This window comes from Anopheles gambiae, chromosome 2, assembly GCF_943734735.2.
Source record: "Anopheles gambiae chromosome 2, idAnoGambNW_F1_1, whole genome shotgun sequence".
Classification (NCBI taxonomy): domain Eukaryota; kingdom Metazoa; phylum Arthropoda; class Insecta; order Diptera; family Culicidae; genus Anopheles; species Anopheles gambiae.
This window is the reverse complement of record NC_064601.1, coordinates 99,081,401-99,100,932: the sequence shown is the minus strand read 5'-3', so window position 1 is coordinate 99,100,932 and position 19,532 is coordinate 99,081,401. Positions and strand designations below refer to the sequence as shown.

The window sequence follows — 19,532 nt, the reverse complement described above, 5'->3', positions numbered from 1 at the left end:
CCATTATTTCCGTGTCACGTAGATCTACTTCAAGCTCGCCTTCTAGACGGTCACCGGTTTTGTGCCGTACGCTCCAAGTTGTGTTGGAGCTTCTCGTTTTTTGTGCGTGTGTGTGTGTGTAAATGCTCTGTCCATACAATGTGTTTTCTGTTTGTGTGTGTGTGTTTGTGTGTGTATAGTTGTGTGTTTGTGTCTGTGTGAAGCAGACACCGACCCATCGGTTGACGATACGCTGGAAGCTGCACCATTCTTTACTACGCAGTTATTTAGGATCAGCATGTTTCAATCTGCTTTTATCAGCGCGTTTAATCTTTTCGCAACAAAGATTAAGCTCATAATGGAATGAAGCGCGTCACAAGTGACAAAATTATGTAAATATTATTAAAAAGAATGTTAAAGTTAGGTTAAAGCTAATCTTTTGAAGGTTTTTTCCACAAAGAAGGTTGTGTTTGGCAGCGTTGTAGGGTTGATTGTTGAAAGTATGCTTCCATATTGTGCTCCATGCTCTGTTCTCGTTAAAGCTCGCTTTTGGCTTTCGTACGTACTGGCTGAATGCTCTTTATTGCAGTTAAATTTACAACAGTTTAAGTCGTTTGGTTGACTTTTGTAACGTTTTTATGATTTTTTTTTCCATTTTCTCAGGAACTTATTATAAATTTACTCTATTTCTTAAAGTAGTGCGAGCTGCAATATTTTAAGTTTTGATGAGCTTTTTACTAAAAAGCATGTACTTTTTACTCTTCTCGTATTTGCAGTTTTTAAAGAATTTTTTCAACTCATTCGTAAATAAAACTATTCAAACGACTTTAAACAATTACTTAGATTTAATATTAAAATCAAATGCTCACGCTACAGTAATCAAAAAATATTACTGCTTTGCCTTTTAATTCTGTAAGGATCTTGCTATTGATGCTTACTTCTTAAAATGCTGATCATTCATCACCCTTCTTTAAGTTTATTTTTATTTCCGATAAGTTTGTTACGCATTTCAACATTGCACAGTGTTGTTTCTCAATCGATGCATTTTCAGTTTTCCATTTTTTTTCCTACTTTGCTGAAGAGAATAGTATAAATCAGTTGAAGGTTATATTTTGTTGATGTTTTTTTGTCTTTCACTTTACCTTTATTTTGTAGTAGTAGTCTTGTTTCGTTCCCTTGTTTACTTTTGTTTATATTCACTTGCCTCCCACTTTAATTTCCCATTTTCGCTCCACTAACCTTTTCACACCACAGTTTTGCACATTGTTCATCTCTTCTTTTCTTTTAATTTTCTATTGTTTTTTTTTCTTTTTCTTTTTTTTTTCATCAATGTTCTATGTATTTGTTCACTGCTTTATTTATTGTGCGCGCTCCAATTGCAAACCGCCTGCCGTCCAATCAATCAACACCATTTCAATGCTACACGAACACGCACATACACACACACACTGCGACCTACCGCTACGGCCTATCTGCCTACCTGACGTTCGACCTCATGCAAAAACACGCACGGCTCATATCATGCGCACACTCATGCCCACACATCACATCATAATCGTTTGCTGCACCCTTTTTCGGTTGCTTTGCAATCGCACATCCATCACATCACCGGTGCGAACACAACAAATCGATGTTGGGGTCACTTCCGCCCGCCATTCACATGCCAACGTGCCACGTCCGGAAACACGTCGCCGTGTAATGTCATCCTGCACCGTGTTACAATGGTGCGTGTTGGATGTATTTGGAAAATGGATGTGTCCGTTTTCGCCCGCGGGCAATGCAACAACAACCACAACGATGGCAACGATTGGTCGATGTCTCCTCTCCAACACCTGGACAAAATGATGATTGCAACAAACTAAAAATCCGTTCCATCCATGGGGGCGAACCACCGGAAAACTCATCACGCGATCCTGTTTTTACTTCTCACCATCATCGTCATCATCACCACCACCACCACTGGCTGTCATCGACCGCTGGCACTCATCAATATGCGCGGCGGAAATTCACATGACGGTGGTTTTATTTTCATTACTTTTTTTTATCATACGGCATCATCTGGCGCATTATTACCATACACTTATGCACAACGCATGTACGGGCGGCTTCCGGTTTCATTGTGTGCGGGTGTATTTTATTTTCATTTATTTTTGCTATCATGCACTTTCAACTTTCCCAAAAAACCATTGTTAAACGAAAACTGTTCAATTTATTCGACTTTCTATTTTCGTTGCATTTTAATGCTTTGCGCAATCCCGCTGCACTGTATAATCCAATTGGAATCAATTTTCGAAAACGCATTTATTTCGATACGCTACGCTACGGTCCTTTTTATGCGATGACGTGTTTTTTGTGTGGCTTGTTGTGTATGTGGCTTACTTGGTGCATCCGCTAAATGCTGCCGTGTCTCAAACGTCCCTTCTATAATACTATTGCCTTTCGATGCCTTTTTGCCTGCCCTGTTTGGCTGTTCCTGTTCTTGTTCGATGTATGGCCATTACTCCTCCAAATTCTCTCTCTTTCTCTATGTGTGTGTGTGCCTTTGTTTTGTTTCTGTTTGATGTTGATTGTTTCTTTGTTTTTATATTCCCATTCTTGGAATTATTTTGACTCCATTCGCCATCGCTCGTAACTTTGCCGTAACTCCGGGCGGGTTGGCGTTACGACCGATGCGTGTTTTTGTGTGGATCAAATGTCAATCCATTAAATGGTTTTGTCACATGATATATAACCTTTTTACCAAACATACACACACAACAACACATGCGCGCGTGCAACCTTTTTGTTTTTTGGATATCGTCCTACTGAAAACCCATGACCAAAAATGTTGCCCCCAATCTACCTCCACAAACACACTCCGCACGTACGCACAAACACATACACCAAATGAACATACAAAATGCCACACAAACCCTACTACCACACCCGTAAAGTGCCGATAGCAATGGACTGAATCATAAATCACTTATTAGGCGGGCGTCATCTAGCTTCAAGCACAACGCATCGTTCGTGGCCCGGCTGCCCACGATCCGGCGGCACAAGAGCCAATCGCTGCACTCCCCCGGCAACCCGAAGCCCCCGAGCGGCGGAAGTGGCCGGACGGGCCGATGTCCTCGCGTGACCGACATCAATGCTTCATCGGAAAATCTGGGTAAGTGCAAAATGGTTACCCCTCCTTCCCCCTTTTCTTCTCGTACCTTGTCAGAACCTTCAAAGCCTCAGAAATTCTTCACCCGCCGCCCTCCGTTCGCCCTCCTACCTCACACCTGAATGTTTGCCATCCCATTTATTATTGTGCTCCCATTTAGAACGTAAGTTTCTGTATGTGTGTCTATGTGCCAATGGTCTTTCTGTGTTGTATTTTATTTTCTTATATGTTTTTATCTTTCATTATGGCTTACGTTTTGTGGGACTTTATGAGGGTTTTAACTCACATTCATTATTATTTGTTTTAGAACAATTTATGGTCTGGGAATTTTAATTCATTCATTCATTCATTCACTCATCCTAAGGTCCATCTTTCATCATGCTTTTACAATCTTGTTTTGAGAGTTTAATTGGTAACGAAAGCAATAATAACACTTCTCACTAACTTATCCGGAGCTTTGCTATTTTAAACCCCCCTTGGAGTGGATTATGTAAAGGGATAAAGGGATAAAGTAATTCAGGGCGGTTCGGATTAAAGCTCTATTCTAAAGTTAAGAACTTATATGGCAGGGAATAACTCATCTACACACTGCAGCTAATGTACATCATATTCACACATTAATTACATTATAAAATAGAGGAACAAACAACTATTGAAAACCATCAATCCAGTGCGCACCTGACCATTTTGGCCAAAAGCTCTGCGTCTTCCTTCGCACATATTTTTTTGTCTTACAGTTTTCTTCCTATTTCTTATGCTTTTCCACGATTTGAACAAATAAGCCTACTTTACGGTAAAGAGATTTTGCTTTCCTTGCGTTTTCGTTTATTTTTCTAAGCTTTGAAAGCTTTTTTATGTGTGATTTTGTGAATATCTTTTTTTGAAATATTTTCAAACGCTATTTGCTGAAAAGCTGCTTGCTGAAAAGCTGTTGCTGTTTTGAAAATGTGCACCCCAGCAGAGTGTTTTTTTTTAAAGATCTCACTCAATCTTTTCTGGTTATATAATGTTCCTTCTTATCTTTAATTTACGTCACACATGGTCCTGTCATGCAGATGTCTGATATAGGATATTATTTACATGAAGAAAAAAACCTATATTTGTACGTCCAAATACACTTCACGCTTCATTTCCACATACATACACATGACTTAAGTTTGTATTTATCGCCGTCTCACCTTCCGTGCAAACTGCATGTAGCAAAAAGCCGTGTGCACCGACTTAAAAATGCACCAATGTTCCCATCACGTGTTTCGTTCACCGCAGCATTTGTTCACCTTCTTGTTTTGTCACCTTTATTCGTTCGCACTCACTTGCTCTCTCACTCTCTCTTGTAGCAGCCAGATCACTCTGAAGCTTAAATTCCCTTGTATTCGTAGAGTAGTGATCACTGTTCCGCTACAAACTACATTATCTACATAAAAAAGCAAATTAAAGCAAAAAAAACATTCTTTCAGAACGGAAAAAAAAACAAAACAGTAGCCTCCAAAAACAGGCAAGGGAATTTTTACCTTCATTTTCATCTCTTTCTCTTTCTCTCTCTCTTTCTCTCTTTTTCTCTCTTTTCTTATCACTCGCTCGCTGCGCTGGGGTATTTTACTCGGGTTTTTGTTTGACTGTTTTTTTTTGTTGTTGTTCCGTTTCTCCATTCTCTTCTTAATGCGCGTTCTCTCCTTCTCTATCACTGCGACACCGACACATGACACAAACTGGTTCAACAACAACTTGTGTTTCTTTTACTTTGAACGCCAAAATGGAACAACATTGCTTCGTATTACAATACACTCTGAAATCATTATCTTTTTAAACAAATCGTGTTGGTGAAATAATACAAAACAAACAAACAAACAAAACCACATGTGTACAAACGAAACAACTCTTAACCAACGAATCATCGCGTTTATGGCGTGCGTGGCTTTTCGACTTTTTTCTTATCACAACATTGTATTTTATACCACACACCCTACCGCACACGCCCAACGACTGCTGCAACCATGGCCACGGAACGCCATACTGCGGGGGACTTAAAATGTGTAACGAAAAATAAAAATAACACACGCACACGCAAATTATAAACAAAAAAACAAATGCCCCTATTGAACTCGACCCAAAACCAAACCCGCTTTTGCGCACCCGTCGACGGATTGGGTGGGGTGGTGTGAACATAAACAACACACACACACACACACACATACCAAATAAAAAAAAACTCCCCCTCAACATGGAAAACCCCGCTTCGCAACCCGCTATTCACGCGCAGAAGTGACCAACAATGGTAGACCCATGAACCCAAGTCTCAGCGAAGACTCGGTGGCGGAAACGGCACTGTCCAAGAAAAATTCCGATGGTGAGTTCACGTGCTAATTTAATGTCATACTGCCTAGTGTCAAAGCAAAAAATTGAATTTATTATATGCCATCTCACCCCTCAACCCCACTTTTCCCCAAGGCTTCCCCTTCCCCGTCCCTGTATTCATCATTCGCATTCTCTGCTGTCCGAAATGCCTCCGCTCGGGGAAGGTTTCAATGAAGAGCTTTTACACAGATCACATCACTCATAACAACAACAAAAAACCCAAACACACAGCACAGCACACTACTTCATTCCTACTCTCGATCCTACCACCACCACCACATGTCCTGTTATGTCCTCCTGAGATGAATAGTTTGATCTGTTTTTTCGTTAACTGTTCCTTGGTTGTACTGTTATTTCATCGTTACTCGCCGTTTTTAAGCTAGTTGTTTCGGAGCTAAATGGATTAAAGCCAAGCCTTTTACATTCGCTTGCGTACTTGTACGTTTACCTTATTGTTTTTTTTATGTTTTGTGTTCAATCGTTTGCTTCGTTTATGTGTATGTGTTTTTGTTGTTATTGTTTTTTACTTACATTTTTTCACACTCATATTTGAACTTTAATGATGTTTTTTTTCTTCTTCTTCCATATCATTATTGCAACTTTTTAAACAATTCATTTCACTTTTAATCTTTTTAATCTTATTTACTATTGCTGTTTATAAGATTTTCGTCGTTCAAACCGTGTTTGTATTGTTTTCGTTTGTTCACGTTGAACCTTTTCCTCCAGTTTCATGTTATATTGTGTATTGTTTTTTTTCTTTGTTTTTTTTTCAACCAGCTCAGTGTCGCACGTTTATTGTGATTGTTATAATAAAACTGTTTCGTTGTTGATTTTGCGCCATTATAAAGTGTTGAAGATCGCTTTCAGCATTTTCAAGACGTTCGAGTAAAAGCAGCTAGTCCAGTGTTTTACATTGTCTTTGCGTTAATGTTGTTTGCTACAATCTTTTTACTACTGTATCGTACTGTGTATCAGATTTCATTTATATAGAATTGAGCTAAATGTTATTGTATTAAAAGAGCTGCAACGCTGCAACGCTAAATAAAGTAAGAACGTTGAATAAATTGAATAATGATTAAAAACAAAAACAAAATTCAACCACTACTCAAGATAAATATAAAATATTTACAACCGTTTCGCTTGCTGGTAGGAAACATTTTGCCAGCGATGGCAGCACTTTCCCCATAAAATCGCCGTTTCCACTGCTAGCCATCAGGTACAAGCGATATAGTTTTAAGGTGGAATAACATGGCATTTCCTTTAAGCTTTTTCCTTCAGTTTTCAGTGAATGGAAAACTTCACATACACAAGTAAGGCAACTACAACAGCCCCTGTGAAGTAAATAATTTACAGTAAAACTACCAAAACTCTACTATCCGCCCAGTACCAGCGAAAGCAGAAAAAGCGGGTATTATTATTTACGCTTCCGGTTTTTAGGGTTCGTTTTTCTGTTTTGCGTTTTTGCTCCCTTTACACATTCGTTCTCATGTTTCTTTTTTCTCATTTCGTTGCGCCCTCGACGACTCGACTCGAGAAGATAATGTGCCTCTTAAACGTGACCTCGCCAGCACAGAACACAGAGCGCACCGACCGCGTGGGCTGTTGCTACCGTTTTTTTTTTTTCACTTGCCCGGCCAGGCAAAAGCGCCCGGGGCCCCTACAAACAACATCCTATGAATGAGCCGCCCCCTAATTATCTTCGTCCTTTTGTTCCTCGAGCGCGCCGGCCAAACTCTGTGCGTCGGGTCTCGTTGTGTATGGCCTACAGGATTGGGCGTGTTCCTTTTTGTGTGTGCTTCAAGTTTTGAGATCACGTAGTCCGTTTTTCATCGCAAAAGCCGTCGGCTACGGCGGTCAGGTCAAGCTAAGACATTTCGCACACCCGACGCAGCCGGCTTTCCTTTTTTCCCTTGAAAATTCGCTTCCCCAAGGCTCAAATGTGGTCTCCTGTCCAATCTAGCACTGGTGGACTGGTGCGACGCTACGCAAGACAAAAACCCCACGTCTTGGTTTTGTTTTGGGCCAGCTCGTTGAAGGGGGACGCTGCTTGAACCCCGCATCACTCTTTTGCAGCAACTAACACTCCAAACTCTGTCCCTCAGCCTCATTCCCAGTCACAGCACACAGCACCAACTCCCTCCTGTCGTAAATCAAAACAGCGCACAGATGAAAATTACAAACGCAAGCAAAACAAAAAGAAACGCCCCTCGTCATCATTCACCCTCCAACTCACCACCACCACCACCACTACCACCCTTACTCAGTCCAGTACAGCGCGCCCGCTGTGGAAAGTGCATCCAGTTCTGATTTATTCCGTTTGTTTCTTTTATTTTTCTTCTTCGCCCTGTCGCCACCTGTGTGCTGTACAATGGTAAATTGAAAATTAAACAATTACTGTTTTTCCTTAAACACAACCACAAAACTGTTGCCGCTACTACTACTACCGCCACTACAACAAAACCGAAAACATTAAAACCGTGCCACGCGCTCGTGGCGTTCAAACCCGTTAAAATTGCCTTCTTCTTCTTTCACTGCACCAAACCTTTTTTTCTGATACGCACACACACGCATACGAAATCCTCCCAAATTGCACTTCTGTCTCCTGTAAATGCAACATGATGCTGCTGCTACTGCCGCTGCTGCTGCTGCTGCTTTACTACGCAACAGCCGGGCTTGAGCTGGCCTCGGTGTCCTCGATTCCGGCTGGCGCTGGGCCGCTGGTGGCCACCGGTAACGATCTGCCGATCGTTGCTGGCCGCTCCTTCCTGTCGACCGGCGGTGGCGGTGGCGGTGGCGGTGGTGGCCACTTTAGCGGCGGCGGCGGCGGCCCATCCTCCTCCCGGCGCAGCAGCTTCGTCAGCGGCATCTTCTCCTCGGCCGTGCAGCGGCGCGGCAGCGGACACGAGAGCGCCCCGCACACCACCGTCGCCCTTAACAGTAATATGTTTCTCAATGACAATACTAGTATTAATCATAAACATGCAACCAAAAGTACTACTACTACTACTAATGCTGCTGCTGCCGCTGCTGTTGCCGCTGTTACAACTAGAGCTACCGCTACTACTACTACTACTACTGTTAATGCTACCACTACTACTACTACTACTTCTTCTGCCACTACCTCCTCTGCTGCAGTGGACGCAGCCGAGGCCCACGTGCCCACAATGCTCAGGTTCGGCGGTGCGTCCGCCCTGCCGATCCTACTCTGCGGGCAGCTGCAGAAAGAGCTGCTCGTCCAGCAGCATACTAACAGACAATTATCATTTTTCACACAACCAACCATTGACTCGATGAGTTACCATCTAATTAGCACAAACAGTGCGTAATTATCAGCCAGTACTCAAGCTTTTTTTTTGTATTTATTTACTTTTTTCTTCAAAAAAAAAACAACCAACAAGCAAAAAACTTATACAAGCAATATCCTATCAATCGTACCTACTACTCGCTCTTAATCTACCTGCTCTATCACTATCACACTGATCACTACTAGAGACACTTCTCACTCTCTCTCTCTCTCTCTCTCTCGATCTCACTATCTCTCTCTGTCTCTTTTGCCACAACCCCTTTCTTTGTTACTCGCGTTAGTTTTGTCTATATATATACGCTCTCTCTCTCTCTTAAATGCAATATAAAAATCGCAAATAGTAAACAAACGAAAACATTTAACTGCTCCACTATTAATAACGCGTACTGTACATTGTACCCTCATGCTATGCCACTGTCTTGTGAAATTCTTTTATTCCATTGATTTTTGCTTCATTGCAAAGTTGTACAAACAATGCGCCGCCGACTCATCGCTCTACCAATCACATTGACATGACCGTTTGTGAGGAACTCTTCCTTCTCTTTTGCTCACTCTATCTTTTTTCGGCGATTTTTGCTTCACCTGTCTCTAGAGCTCGATTTGCCCTATTCGCACAGCCACTAACACTCTAGCAAGCAAACCGTTTAGAATGCAATTGCCGTAGCTTTTCTCGCCGTAGTACCTTTTCGGAAGTATGCAAGCTTAAGCTATTTCTAATCCCGAAACAAAATGCCCCCCCCCCCTCCCACTCCCAACCAGCAACTTAATTAGTGCCGGCATCTGGTAACGCAGCTCCTGTGTTACTCTTAGTACTGCATGCATGTACGTTGTACGCTTGCCGGTTTGCGTGGGATTTAGGAAGAGCGTGAATGACGCCCCATGCTCTCGGAGTTAAGGCCGCTTAAGAAGGTCGGCAGGAGTGTTAAGCAGCGTTTAATTTCACGTCATTTCACACCGCACAACTTATAAGCACGCGTGCACTTGCTTGAGGGATGGTTTCGCCCGTGTCTGCGTTTGCTTTTGGCTTTCCCGTGTTGGCGCAAACAAAAACGAGCATCTAGTTCGGTGTGAGTCATTAAATTGGAAAAGTTCACAGCTTCGTCTGCATGCGTGTAAAGCAAAGGGTGCATAACCCTGGAAAGAACCTCCTCTGTAATGAGACAAATCCAAAATCTGAAAGATGATGCTCCAAAATACTTGAGAGATCTTAACGCACCTCCGGCAACACTTCCACTAAACCTGCGGCACATTCTTGCAATCTCTTGCAGCTTTAGCTAATTTAGTGCTCAGCTCCGCTCCATAATTTTCTCTCGATTACTCTCTCTCTCTCTCTCTCTCTTTCTCTCTCTCTCTTGCACCTCCCCAACTCCTGCCATTGCCAGCGCATATCCTCGGTAAATGTGTTGCTAAAGTTCCGCCATCTTCATCGTCGGCGTGTGGTATGTGTGGACGCCGTCAACCACCGGCATCTTGGGATCCGATTAGGAATAGGAGCTAATGAAAGCCTGGGTCTGGGGAAAGCCATGTCACGGTAAGGGGAAATTAAACCCCAACGTCTAGCCGCAAGTGCCATAATCTTGTCGCCGAAAAAGGTCAAGGCAGCGAACGATGCCACACACCATCAAAAGGGTAGAGCTTTTGGGAAGGGGGCCTGGGAAGAATCTTGAAGATTTGCTTGCTTGCTCAACAGCTAATGAAATGTGGTCCATATTAAGGGGATTGAATGGTTGATTTATGTCAAGCATACTGTCAGCAGTTATTGGACTCTTTTGCCTGGAAACGACTTAGATCGGAAATTTAGATACTGCATCAAATTCCCTTTTCTGCTCGGAATCGATCACCACTTCTTGTGTCGTTTGCATCGAATTCCTCACCAAAACGCTCAACATTGCTCTTTGTTTGCACGGGCTTTTTGCTGATCTTTCCCAAAAAGTCCACCATCGAGAGCGTGTAATGTTTGAAGATCCTAAATCAATAGAATCCCGCTGGCAAACCCAATGGCTTCGCAGAAGGAGGAGTCCCCAATTTCGATGCAAATAGGAACAGTTTCGCATCGGAAGGCATGCCGAACCTTTTCAAAGTGAAGATCTTCAACAATGCTCAAGTGCTGCAAAAGCTTAAAGCATTCCTTCCCCGCAAACAATTTCTTTCCAAACTCGTGGCCAGCTGATGTTTAAAATTCTGCGCTCTTGCGCCACTATGCTCTGGTTTGTCGCTGCGGAAGTTTCCCAAAACGAACCCCATTTTCGGTGCCGTTTAGTGCCGCCTATCGGCTAGCAAAGATCTTAATAGATTATTAGAATTCGGGCAACCGGAGGCTGCAGCAGTCGATGAAATGAACCAAATCGCTCGCTTCGTACCTTCCTTCCTCAAAAACTTCCTGTCAAACTCGCTTTTCTCCCGTTGCGAGAAACGTGCAGCTTCAGCTAGAACGCGAGGGGGGGGGGGGGGGGGGGCAAACGTCTTCATCCTGCCCTGGTGCGCATCCGGCATCGTTAACCATCTCTCCGATCGAACCCGAAAAAGGGTTTTCCACCCGCTGCTGAATAAGCAATTTTGGTCCCTAGGAAGAACAAAAAAAAAAAACGGACGCTGAAAGTCGTGTGCCGTGTTCGAATTGGTACGTGAATGGTTGCGGGAGGGGGTAAAGTCGGTTACGGCTCGCCGGAAAAGCACACACACACCCCCGCTGTCTCTCTCTCTTTCCCATGTATCGCGCATTTGGTCCTATTTTATGGAGCCGATTTTGCTGGCGCAACCCAAAACGTGATTTACAAAACGGAATCCGATAGATGGATAGATGGATTGGATTGCGCGACGCAGCGCTGTGATGGAACGGTAACGTGTTCCGCTTTAGCTTCATCCCGCAAGGAATTGCTCAACTTCTAGACATCAAAAATCGATACCTACCCAGCATGGGTGTTCCAGCCACGCTGCCAAAATCGAGTGAAAAACCGAAACGCTCCTGGGAGTCAATCAACAGTCGGGGAAGATTCGGGGGACGGGCTTAACGTAAACACTCGACACACCTTCACATCGCTCATGTGCTCGCTCTCATCCACGTCAATCTACAGAGTATCCACAGTATTGCAGTTTGTTTTTAGAAGGGAAAGGAAGGGAACACACACACACAGTATCATTCACCATCGTTCATGACTTTGAGTAGAAGTAGAAAAGCTTTCCGGGCTGGTGTTAAGGGGCAGAGTAGCGCTTCCCTTGTGGGAAGGTTGGTAACTTGGTAGTGCAAAAAAAAAAAACCATCCACCGTTCGCGACTCTTCTGCGCGACCACCCTCAAACACTCCAACACACAGGATATGGTGTCTAATTTCACTTGCACGTTGGCGTGGGTCAGGTCGGCCAAAACCGGCACATAAAACACTTCTCAATCTCAAAATACACACACACACACATCCCTGTGACTAAATCGAGACCGTTTGCAGCGAACAACAACACCATCACCACCACCACTACCACGATCACCACCGCACCAACACCGGTAAACCGACCGTACCGGGGGCCGATACCGATAATTGATCGAATTTCCTCTTCGTTCCCGGTAGCAGCTGGCGATGAGATTGCGCCACAGCCGCTGGACAGGGCGGACCGGCAGGAGCAACCGCACCGGTACCGGATCGTGCGGTTCAGGACCCCGTTCGAGGCACTGTTTCGCGGTAGGTCGGCCTCGACGGCGATTGCTGCTGCGGCGGCCGCCACCGTTGCAGCGTCCGGCAGCAGCCATCTTCCAGGTAGGGTACGGCGGGGCTGTGTTCCCAACAAGCCACCACTGCGCGTAAATAACGGCACGGACTGGAAGCGGGGGGGGGGGGGGGGGGGTAGAGGGAAGTCGTCCTCACTACGGTATGCATTTGTAGGAGGGGGTTTTCCGTCCCTAAACAAATTGTGCTAACCACAAGTTTGTCGAGAAGTTTGTCGGCTAGAAGCAGCAACACACCAGAAAGGGAACAGTTCAAAGTAGTTGTAAGCTTAGCTAAGCTACGGTTGGAAGTGTTTTTGCCCATAAGATTCACCAAGATGACATTTGAAACTAGTGGAAAATAGGAATTACCTCAGGCATTGAATTCATTTCATGTTCTCTCCAGTTATTGTGATTTTACTGCCAAATAAGCGTAAACATACAAAAAAGACAAAAACAAATTACAATTAAACAGTTTAAGCAAATTGTTGTGCAATGTCGACTGATTTGGCTCGTAATTCAATATTTTTCAACCCCAAAAACATAAGATAGCGTGACCATTGTTCAAGATTAAAGAAGAAAACTTATGCAAAGTTATAAAAGTGTTTTAAAAATTAGTGCTTATCTTTATTCCAAAGAGTAATGAAACAATTTTGTAAATTTTTAATGAAACATTTCGATAGTAGACTCATCTTATTAGCTTCTCATAACATCAATGCCAAAATTATAGCTTTTACCTTTTTTTCAAGCGTCAAAGGACCACAAAAAGTCTCTTTTCTCAAGTTCTGGTTACACCAAGACTCTGAATCACGCATAAAAACGCTTTAAAATGACATCTGTGCTTTTTAACTTTGATTTTTTTACCAAGCACAGTCATCGAAGCGCGCTCAATAACAAAAAATGATTTCAACAAGACCTCAGCTTCATTTAAAAGCCCGTAAAAATGTCTCAAAACATACCCCAGAGACATCTGTAACGTTTTAACGCATTTTATCCATAAACTTTTATTGTGGTTATTATGATAAATCAAACATTTTTTTACCTATAAAGGTCAGCTTCATTGGTAAAAGATTATAAAAGGTTCAACATTTGTTGCCTCAGCGAGACATTTTTACGAGTGAGTGAAGACTTGAGTACTGTTCCTGATTACATCAGGAGTCAAACAATGTTAAACTGCCAGTCAGATTGTGATTTATTTAAATGGCACGGTTTACATCCCTGCTGCAAACCGCTCATGGCTCGGTAAACTTGACCTTTTGGCCGCTTTCCACGACCAGTACCCATCTACAGCCTCGAAAACATATTTATTTAGCAAATCAGTCACATTTCAGTCACCACACTGACGCAATACGCTTCTTGATTCGCAAAAAGAAAACAACCCTCAAGACGTGCCCTAAGTCCAATTTCTTACCTTCACACAACGCTCCACGAAACGCTGTAACCATCGTACAGTAATATTCACTTTACTCAACACACAACGGTCGACTTACGACACAACGCAACCTACGCAACACCGCCTGCGGACCTGCGGGTCACAAGAATAAAGTGTAAGATCATTCTATCACGCTGGCAAACCGGATGCTCACCGCACACAACAGCATACAACCGCACCGCATGCAACCTGGCCGGCTAGTGTGTTGGGAAGGTAGTAGTGGTCGTTAAAAAACGGTGAAATGTGCATAATACGTCGGTCGGTTCGTTGGCGCAATCAAAATCCACCCCAAAGAACCCCCGGGGGTCCGGTTCTTGGCTGGGAACTGAAAACGAACTGCCAGGGCCGCGTGTCGTTTTAATTCAATTTACTCAGTATCCTTTACCCCGAGCACGAAAGCAACCGAAAGCAAATACCCGAGTTCGAGCGGTCGACCGACGTTGGGATGGAGCAGAAAGGGCGGCAACCAGCTAAGTGCCGGCGGAATTGACTGGACGTGCTCTTCGGTGTTATTTTTGTTCTCGCCAGTCCGGAAGTGGGTTCGTCTCCTGTTTCGTTCCTTGTCCTTGCGGTTAGATTCTTGCCCAGGAATGGGAAACTATCTGCACCGTAGCGTTCTTACCTTGGAATGTTGGGTAGAAAGTGTTTAAAAATAAATCCCTCAACTACTTCAATATTATTTTCCAGGGGTTTTTTAAACATCTCCCCGTGAGTTTGTTCGTTGTCGAGCGACTTGGTGTTAATGTCGTGCTTGTTTTGTGTTCGCGTTGTTTTGTCTGTGCCGTGCAAAACTTGTGCAAACCGCTTGCGCGAATGTTTACCCAAAAGGCAAACATTTTATGTGCCTGATGCGTGTGCTATGCTGTGAACTTTTCTAATTTTTATTATCACACCTCAACCGGCTCGAACTTTTCCGTTTCCACCACACAGTGTTTTGCCCCATTGCATGTTGTAAATGTGTAGCAGAGCTGTTCTCAGTTAAAAGAAGGAACAACCGAAATCAAGATAACATTTGTACATAAACACATTCCACCACCACCACTAGAGCGGGCTAGAGAGTGTCTGGGTGTTTGAATAATTCACTGACAGATTTCGAGTGACCCGACCGTGCCCTTCTCCATCTTCTCCACGCTCAATTATGCTGTGGCGCCTTGTGAACTCTCTAAAACTCGATTATAAGTGGCTGCGCAAACAAATCGTTCCACCCGCTCCACGAGCACTGCGACCAAGCGCGCACAGATGGTCAAAACAGGTGGCCCCTTTTGTTTGTGCACTCTTGACGTTGCTGCACATAGAAAAATACCAGCAAAAAAAAAAAACGAAAAACTGCAAACGTTTGCACGTCCTTCGCGATTTCCCGGGTATCTTTTGTGCCAGCAAAACTGCACTAGCGCCGTGCGTTAGCTACACTATCCTTTTTGCTTCTCTGTTGTTTTTTTCTCGTGTTTTAAGTGTGGTACCATTTCTTTACTCACTCCTCAATCGCTCTCTCACTGTCTGTCTCCCTATTGCTCTCTTTGTCTGTTGTTGTGTCTTTTAACACTACTGTATGTGTACCTGTATATGTGTAAATATGTGTCTCTGTGTGCGTGTTTGTTTGCTTTTGTTGTCTTCTGTTTGCAACTACTACTCCTTCCATGCTGCTGCTGCTGCTGCTGCAACTCCTGCCCTTGTTCACACGCAGAAGAAATGTGCCATGTTTGTTTTGCTAGCCGTTGTAGTCAAACTTTCACACCATAAAAACCTGCCTCAAACACACACACCCACACACATACCTACACACAAACACACCTTCACACTCGTATTAGCTCATATCACACACACACGCAATTCTGCACTCACAAAAAAGACAGCAACAATAGCAACTATTTGCTGATGGTTTATATTTGTGTAAATCACGCCTCTCCAACACAACAAATCATTCGTTTTTGTACATTTTCGAAAAAAAACAAAACCTCCTCACAACTAACTAGTGATAGTGTAAGATAAGCAAGAGCATTCTGTAGAGAACAATTGGTGTAATTGAACACTTCTTTTAGTACACAAAATTGGTATTTTCAAAAACAAACCAACACACTTAACTTAAAAAGAAACTACTGTAAGCAGCTCTAATTCTTTCTAACAGCAGTGACTTTTCTGTTATTCTTAAAAACCAATTTCTAAACACACAAACACCAACACACCTTAGCATCAAAATCACCGTGTGAATATTGAATAACTGATATCACTTCTTGTACTCACTTCTATTTTAAAAACCAACACACCAAAGTTGAACCCGCTCCCAATGGTGTGCCTACAGTTTTATACATATATGATATTACCTTTCAAAAAAAAAAAAGTCCAGAAACCATCGAACCTTTAGCAGTACTAAATATAAGCAGTGCAAAATGTAATAGCGTGCAGGAAGATGAGAACATTTTTCGGGGTCTTTGGTGGTAGTCGAGAAGAAATGGGAAGAAAAGCACCTCGCAAGCCTGGTCCCGGGTACAACCCAAGTCGTATTCCATTCGGTGCAGTACCGATAATTCGGTTAGCAGAGACACACCGTCGTACAATATTAAGGACCGGCGTTTTTGCGAGCAAATGAAACATCGTCCGAAGGCGCGTTCCCCTTTGGAGCTCGGTAATACATGCCACCAGAGACACAAATTAGTCGCACCGCCGGCATCACTGCCCCGACAGCGAACGAACCGATTGCGAATCAGTTCAGTTTCGGCTGCGATCAAGAATTCAATTAAAAGACACATTCACATTGATTTTATTGCAACAACCGGTGGGACATTGGTGCGGAGCAGTGCGATACTGTACCGTACGCCATCCGATTTCAATGCCATTTTTGCCAACGCAAAGCAGTTTTGCTTCTTTATAATCTTTCTGCCGCTTTTCTTGCGCTGTAGCGCATGCTGCACGCTGTACGGTTAATGTACGGATGACAAAAAGCAATCCAATCGTGCTTTCATAACCTTAGGGCTTCAGTGGTTTGGGTTGGAATAACAAAACAAAAAAAAACTCCCCAACCAATCGGAACAACGTGTTTCTTTGTTGGCACGTAAAATGTGCCTTTTTGTGCGATTGCTACAAGATTGGAGACAGTTGTGAATTGAAAATGTAATTGTAGACTTTTGTAGTGTAAAACAGAAAACCGAGGTAGTAAAATTGGTTGTATTTTTTCCGGTAGATGGCGTTGTACGGTGAAGTACTAAGTGTCTCTGGCGACATGTGAAAAGTTTTGCAATCGTTTTTTATTCAATTTATATGTTTTAAAACGTGATGTGAAAAGTTTTGCAATCGTTTTTTATTCAATTTATATGTTTTAAAACGTTAAATACTAGAGTTAATATGAATCTTTTGTAGTTATTTTTCTACCTAAAGAATAATTGAGCAATCTGCTATAATTACACCAACAAGATCGTTCCCATTGAATGGCATTATTTCGGTGCTCTCTCGGTGACGCTGTAAATATTCTCATCCAATTATATTTTCTAGCCACAGCGCCACCCCTAAAGCAATCCATCCCCAGCGCCCAAGACGTGTCGAAAAATGTTCTCATCGTCCGCGTACACCAACTTGTATCCTCCCTTTTTTCTTGTAAAGCAATAAATTAGAGCCTAGCATATTAGAACGTATTTCATAAGGCCTATCAACACTGCATAACTCAATTTCTAATTACAATTTTTCTTTCTTCTTCTTCTTCCTCCCCAACTCCCACCCGTGCCTGTCTCGAAATGAAAATTTCGAAATGGTTTTTGAAAAAATGATACCCAAAAAAACCCGTACGCCTGTACCCACCAAACTTGTATCAACGCTCCATTTACCCATGGACCGCTCTTATCCCCGTCAATCCATGCTGGCAACGTGGTGGAAATTTTGGAACGACACACTCTGTTTGTTCAAAATTAATTTTAATCTGCTTGCCTGTATCCGAAACAACAACAACGACGCGCTCAATGATAAAAAATGTATTATCGTTGGGAAAAAATCTGCTGACACTCACACACACACACCCACACGTATGCGTACCGTACGGAACATGCTGGACCGCACTGCTACCGGTACTACCTGAACCATGGAATTTGCCATGCAGACGAAGATGAGGAACCGAGATGTGTACAGCTAACGAATCAGCACAAAGGGGCCATCCGTTTCATCCGAAAGGTAAGTGTCCATACCGTTGATGATGATGATGATGATGATGATGATGCCTATCTCTGCACCAATATATAACTTGCAGCACGTTTTAGCAGGGAAAAGGGAACTGTTAAATGGGGGGAAGGGACCGTTGTAATAGAGACCTACTAGTTTGGTGGTGAAGTAGCGAAATTTATGCTACTACGACAAGCGATAAGTGCCGCAAGGGATTTAAAAGGCAACATCGACGTTGAGGTGAAATGTAAAATCGATCGATGCACATAACTCAATTACCATTGCTATCGGCAACCGGGGGAAAAATGTGTAATTGAGTGTGCACACTGCCCGGAGCAGCAGCAGCCGCCTGCCAATTTGGATGCATGATAGACTTTTACTTAACTCCCAAACGCTCCATAAACGATGAGGATGAACAGAGAAAAACATCGGGAAGCTCCCAATCTACGCACCGAAATGCATCTCACTTTCACAGATCAAAGCCTGGCATTAACATAATTCGATTTTGTTCGAGAGCTTTCCGAAATCGATCGCAAGCGGTAAAAGGATAAAGGTAACCCGCTTAACCCGCGGGGAACAGCAATCGCGGAATGGCAAGCGCAAAACTGGGAGCTCCATCGTCAATCGTGCTGTGGCTTTTACAGCAATTTTATCTACAGCAGCAACAAACCGAAGCAACACACTCTAATAACTCCAAAAAATTTGCTCACAACACCTTCACACATCTCTTTTCCCCCGTTTTTCCCCCGTTTTGCCAAAATCCGAAACCGTACCGAATCCGAATGTTCGAATTTTTGCAAAACCTTCCCTCCGTTGCAGATGAAGTATTTTGTAGCGCGGCGCAAGTTTAAAGAGGCCTTAAAACCGTACGATGTGAAAGACGTCATGGAGCAGTACGCCGCCGGACATGTCGACCTGCTTGGCCGCGTGAAAAACGTTCAGACTAGGTACAGCCATCAATACAAAAAAAAAAAAAAAAAAACAAAATAAATGCGCTAGCGCGCGTGCAAAACCTCCCCTTTTAGCGAACGAACTAACGCTTCCCCCCCCCCCCCCCCCCCCATTCACCACTATTAGTAAGGTCTTTACTTTCCCTGTTACTTCACCCTTCTAAAATTCCATCTCGGTACTACTTCTTGGGTAGCTATGTTTGTTATGTTTGAATGTGTGTATAAGCTAACCAGTTCCTAACCAAGAGGGACGTGCGTGTCGTTTTGCAATACTAAAAAAAGTATCAATGGTGTAGGTTACAACACCTGGCCCAGTTGTTGCGGCTGCAACGTGTGTAACAATAACAAACTTACGTTTAACGTTTCTCACCTCGGCAAACCGTTCAGCTTTCCTACAGCCACTTCTCCTCTCACATAGTCCCACAACCACACACTCACTCACTTCTTTCCGCTCATTGTGGCACCTCAGTATGGAGGGTTTACTTCTATTCCCCGCGTGTTCTACTAGTGTAACTACTACTCCTT

At 43.3% G+C, this 19,532-nt stretch overlaps 1 protein-coding gene across 22 annotated transcripts in view; it reads left to right on the top strand.

Moving 5' to 3' along the window:
* Positions 1–19,532, top strand: part of LOC4576494 (potassium voltage-gated channel subfamily KQT member 5) — a 263,147-nt gene that overhangs the window by 202,258 nt on the left and 41,357 nt on the right. For 13 of the 22 annotated variants that reach the window (XR_009764840.1, XR_009764839.1, XM_061644922.1 and 10 more), the window contains 5 exons: positions 2,952–3,130; positions 5,388–5,474; positions 8,150–8,419; positions 17,999–18,069; positions 18,877–19,004. Coding sequence is in view for 20 of the 22 variants with exons in the window: in XM_061644922.1 (XP_061500906.1) it covers positions 2,952–3,130; positions 5,388–5,474; positions 8,150–8,419; positions 17,999–18,069; positions 18,877–19,004 (735 nt within the window). In the remaining 2 variants the exon portion in view is untranslated. Of the gene's footprint in view, positions 1–2,912; positions 3,131–5,387; positions 5,475–8,149; positions 8,420–12,348; positions 12,535–17,998; positions 18,070–18,876; positions 19,005–19,532 lie in introns of all 22 variants that reach the window. The other 9 variants (XM_061644906.1, XM_061644910.1, XM_061644915.1 and 6 more) reach the window with 9 other exon arrangements.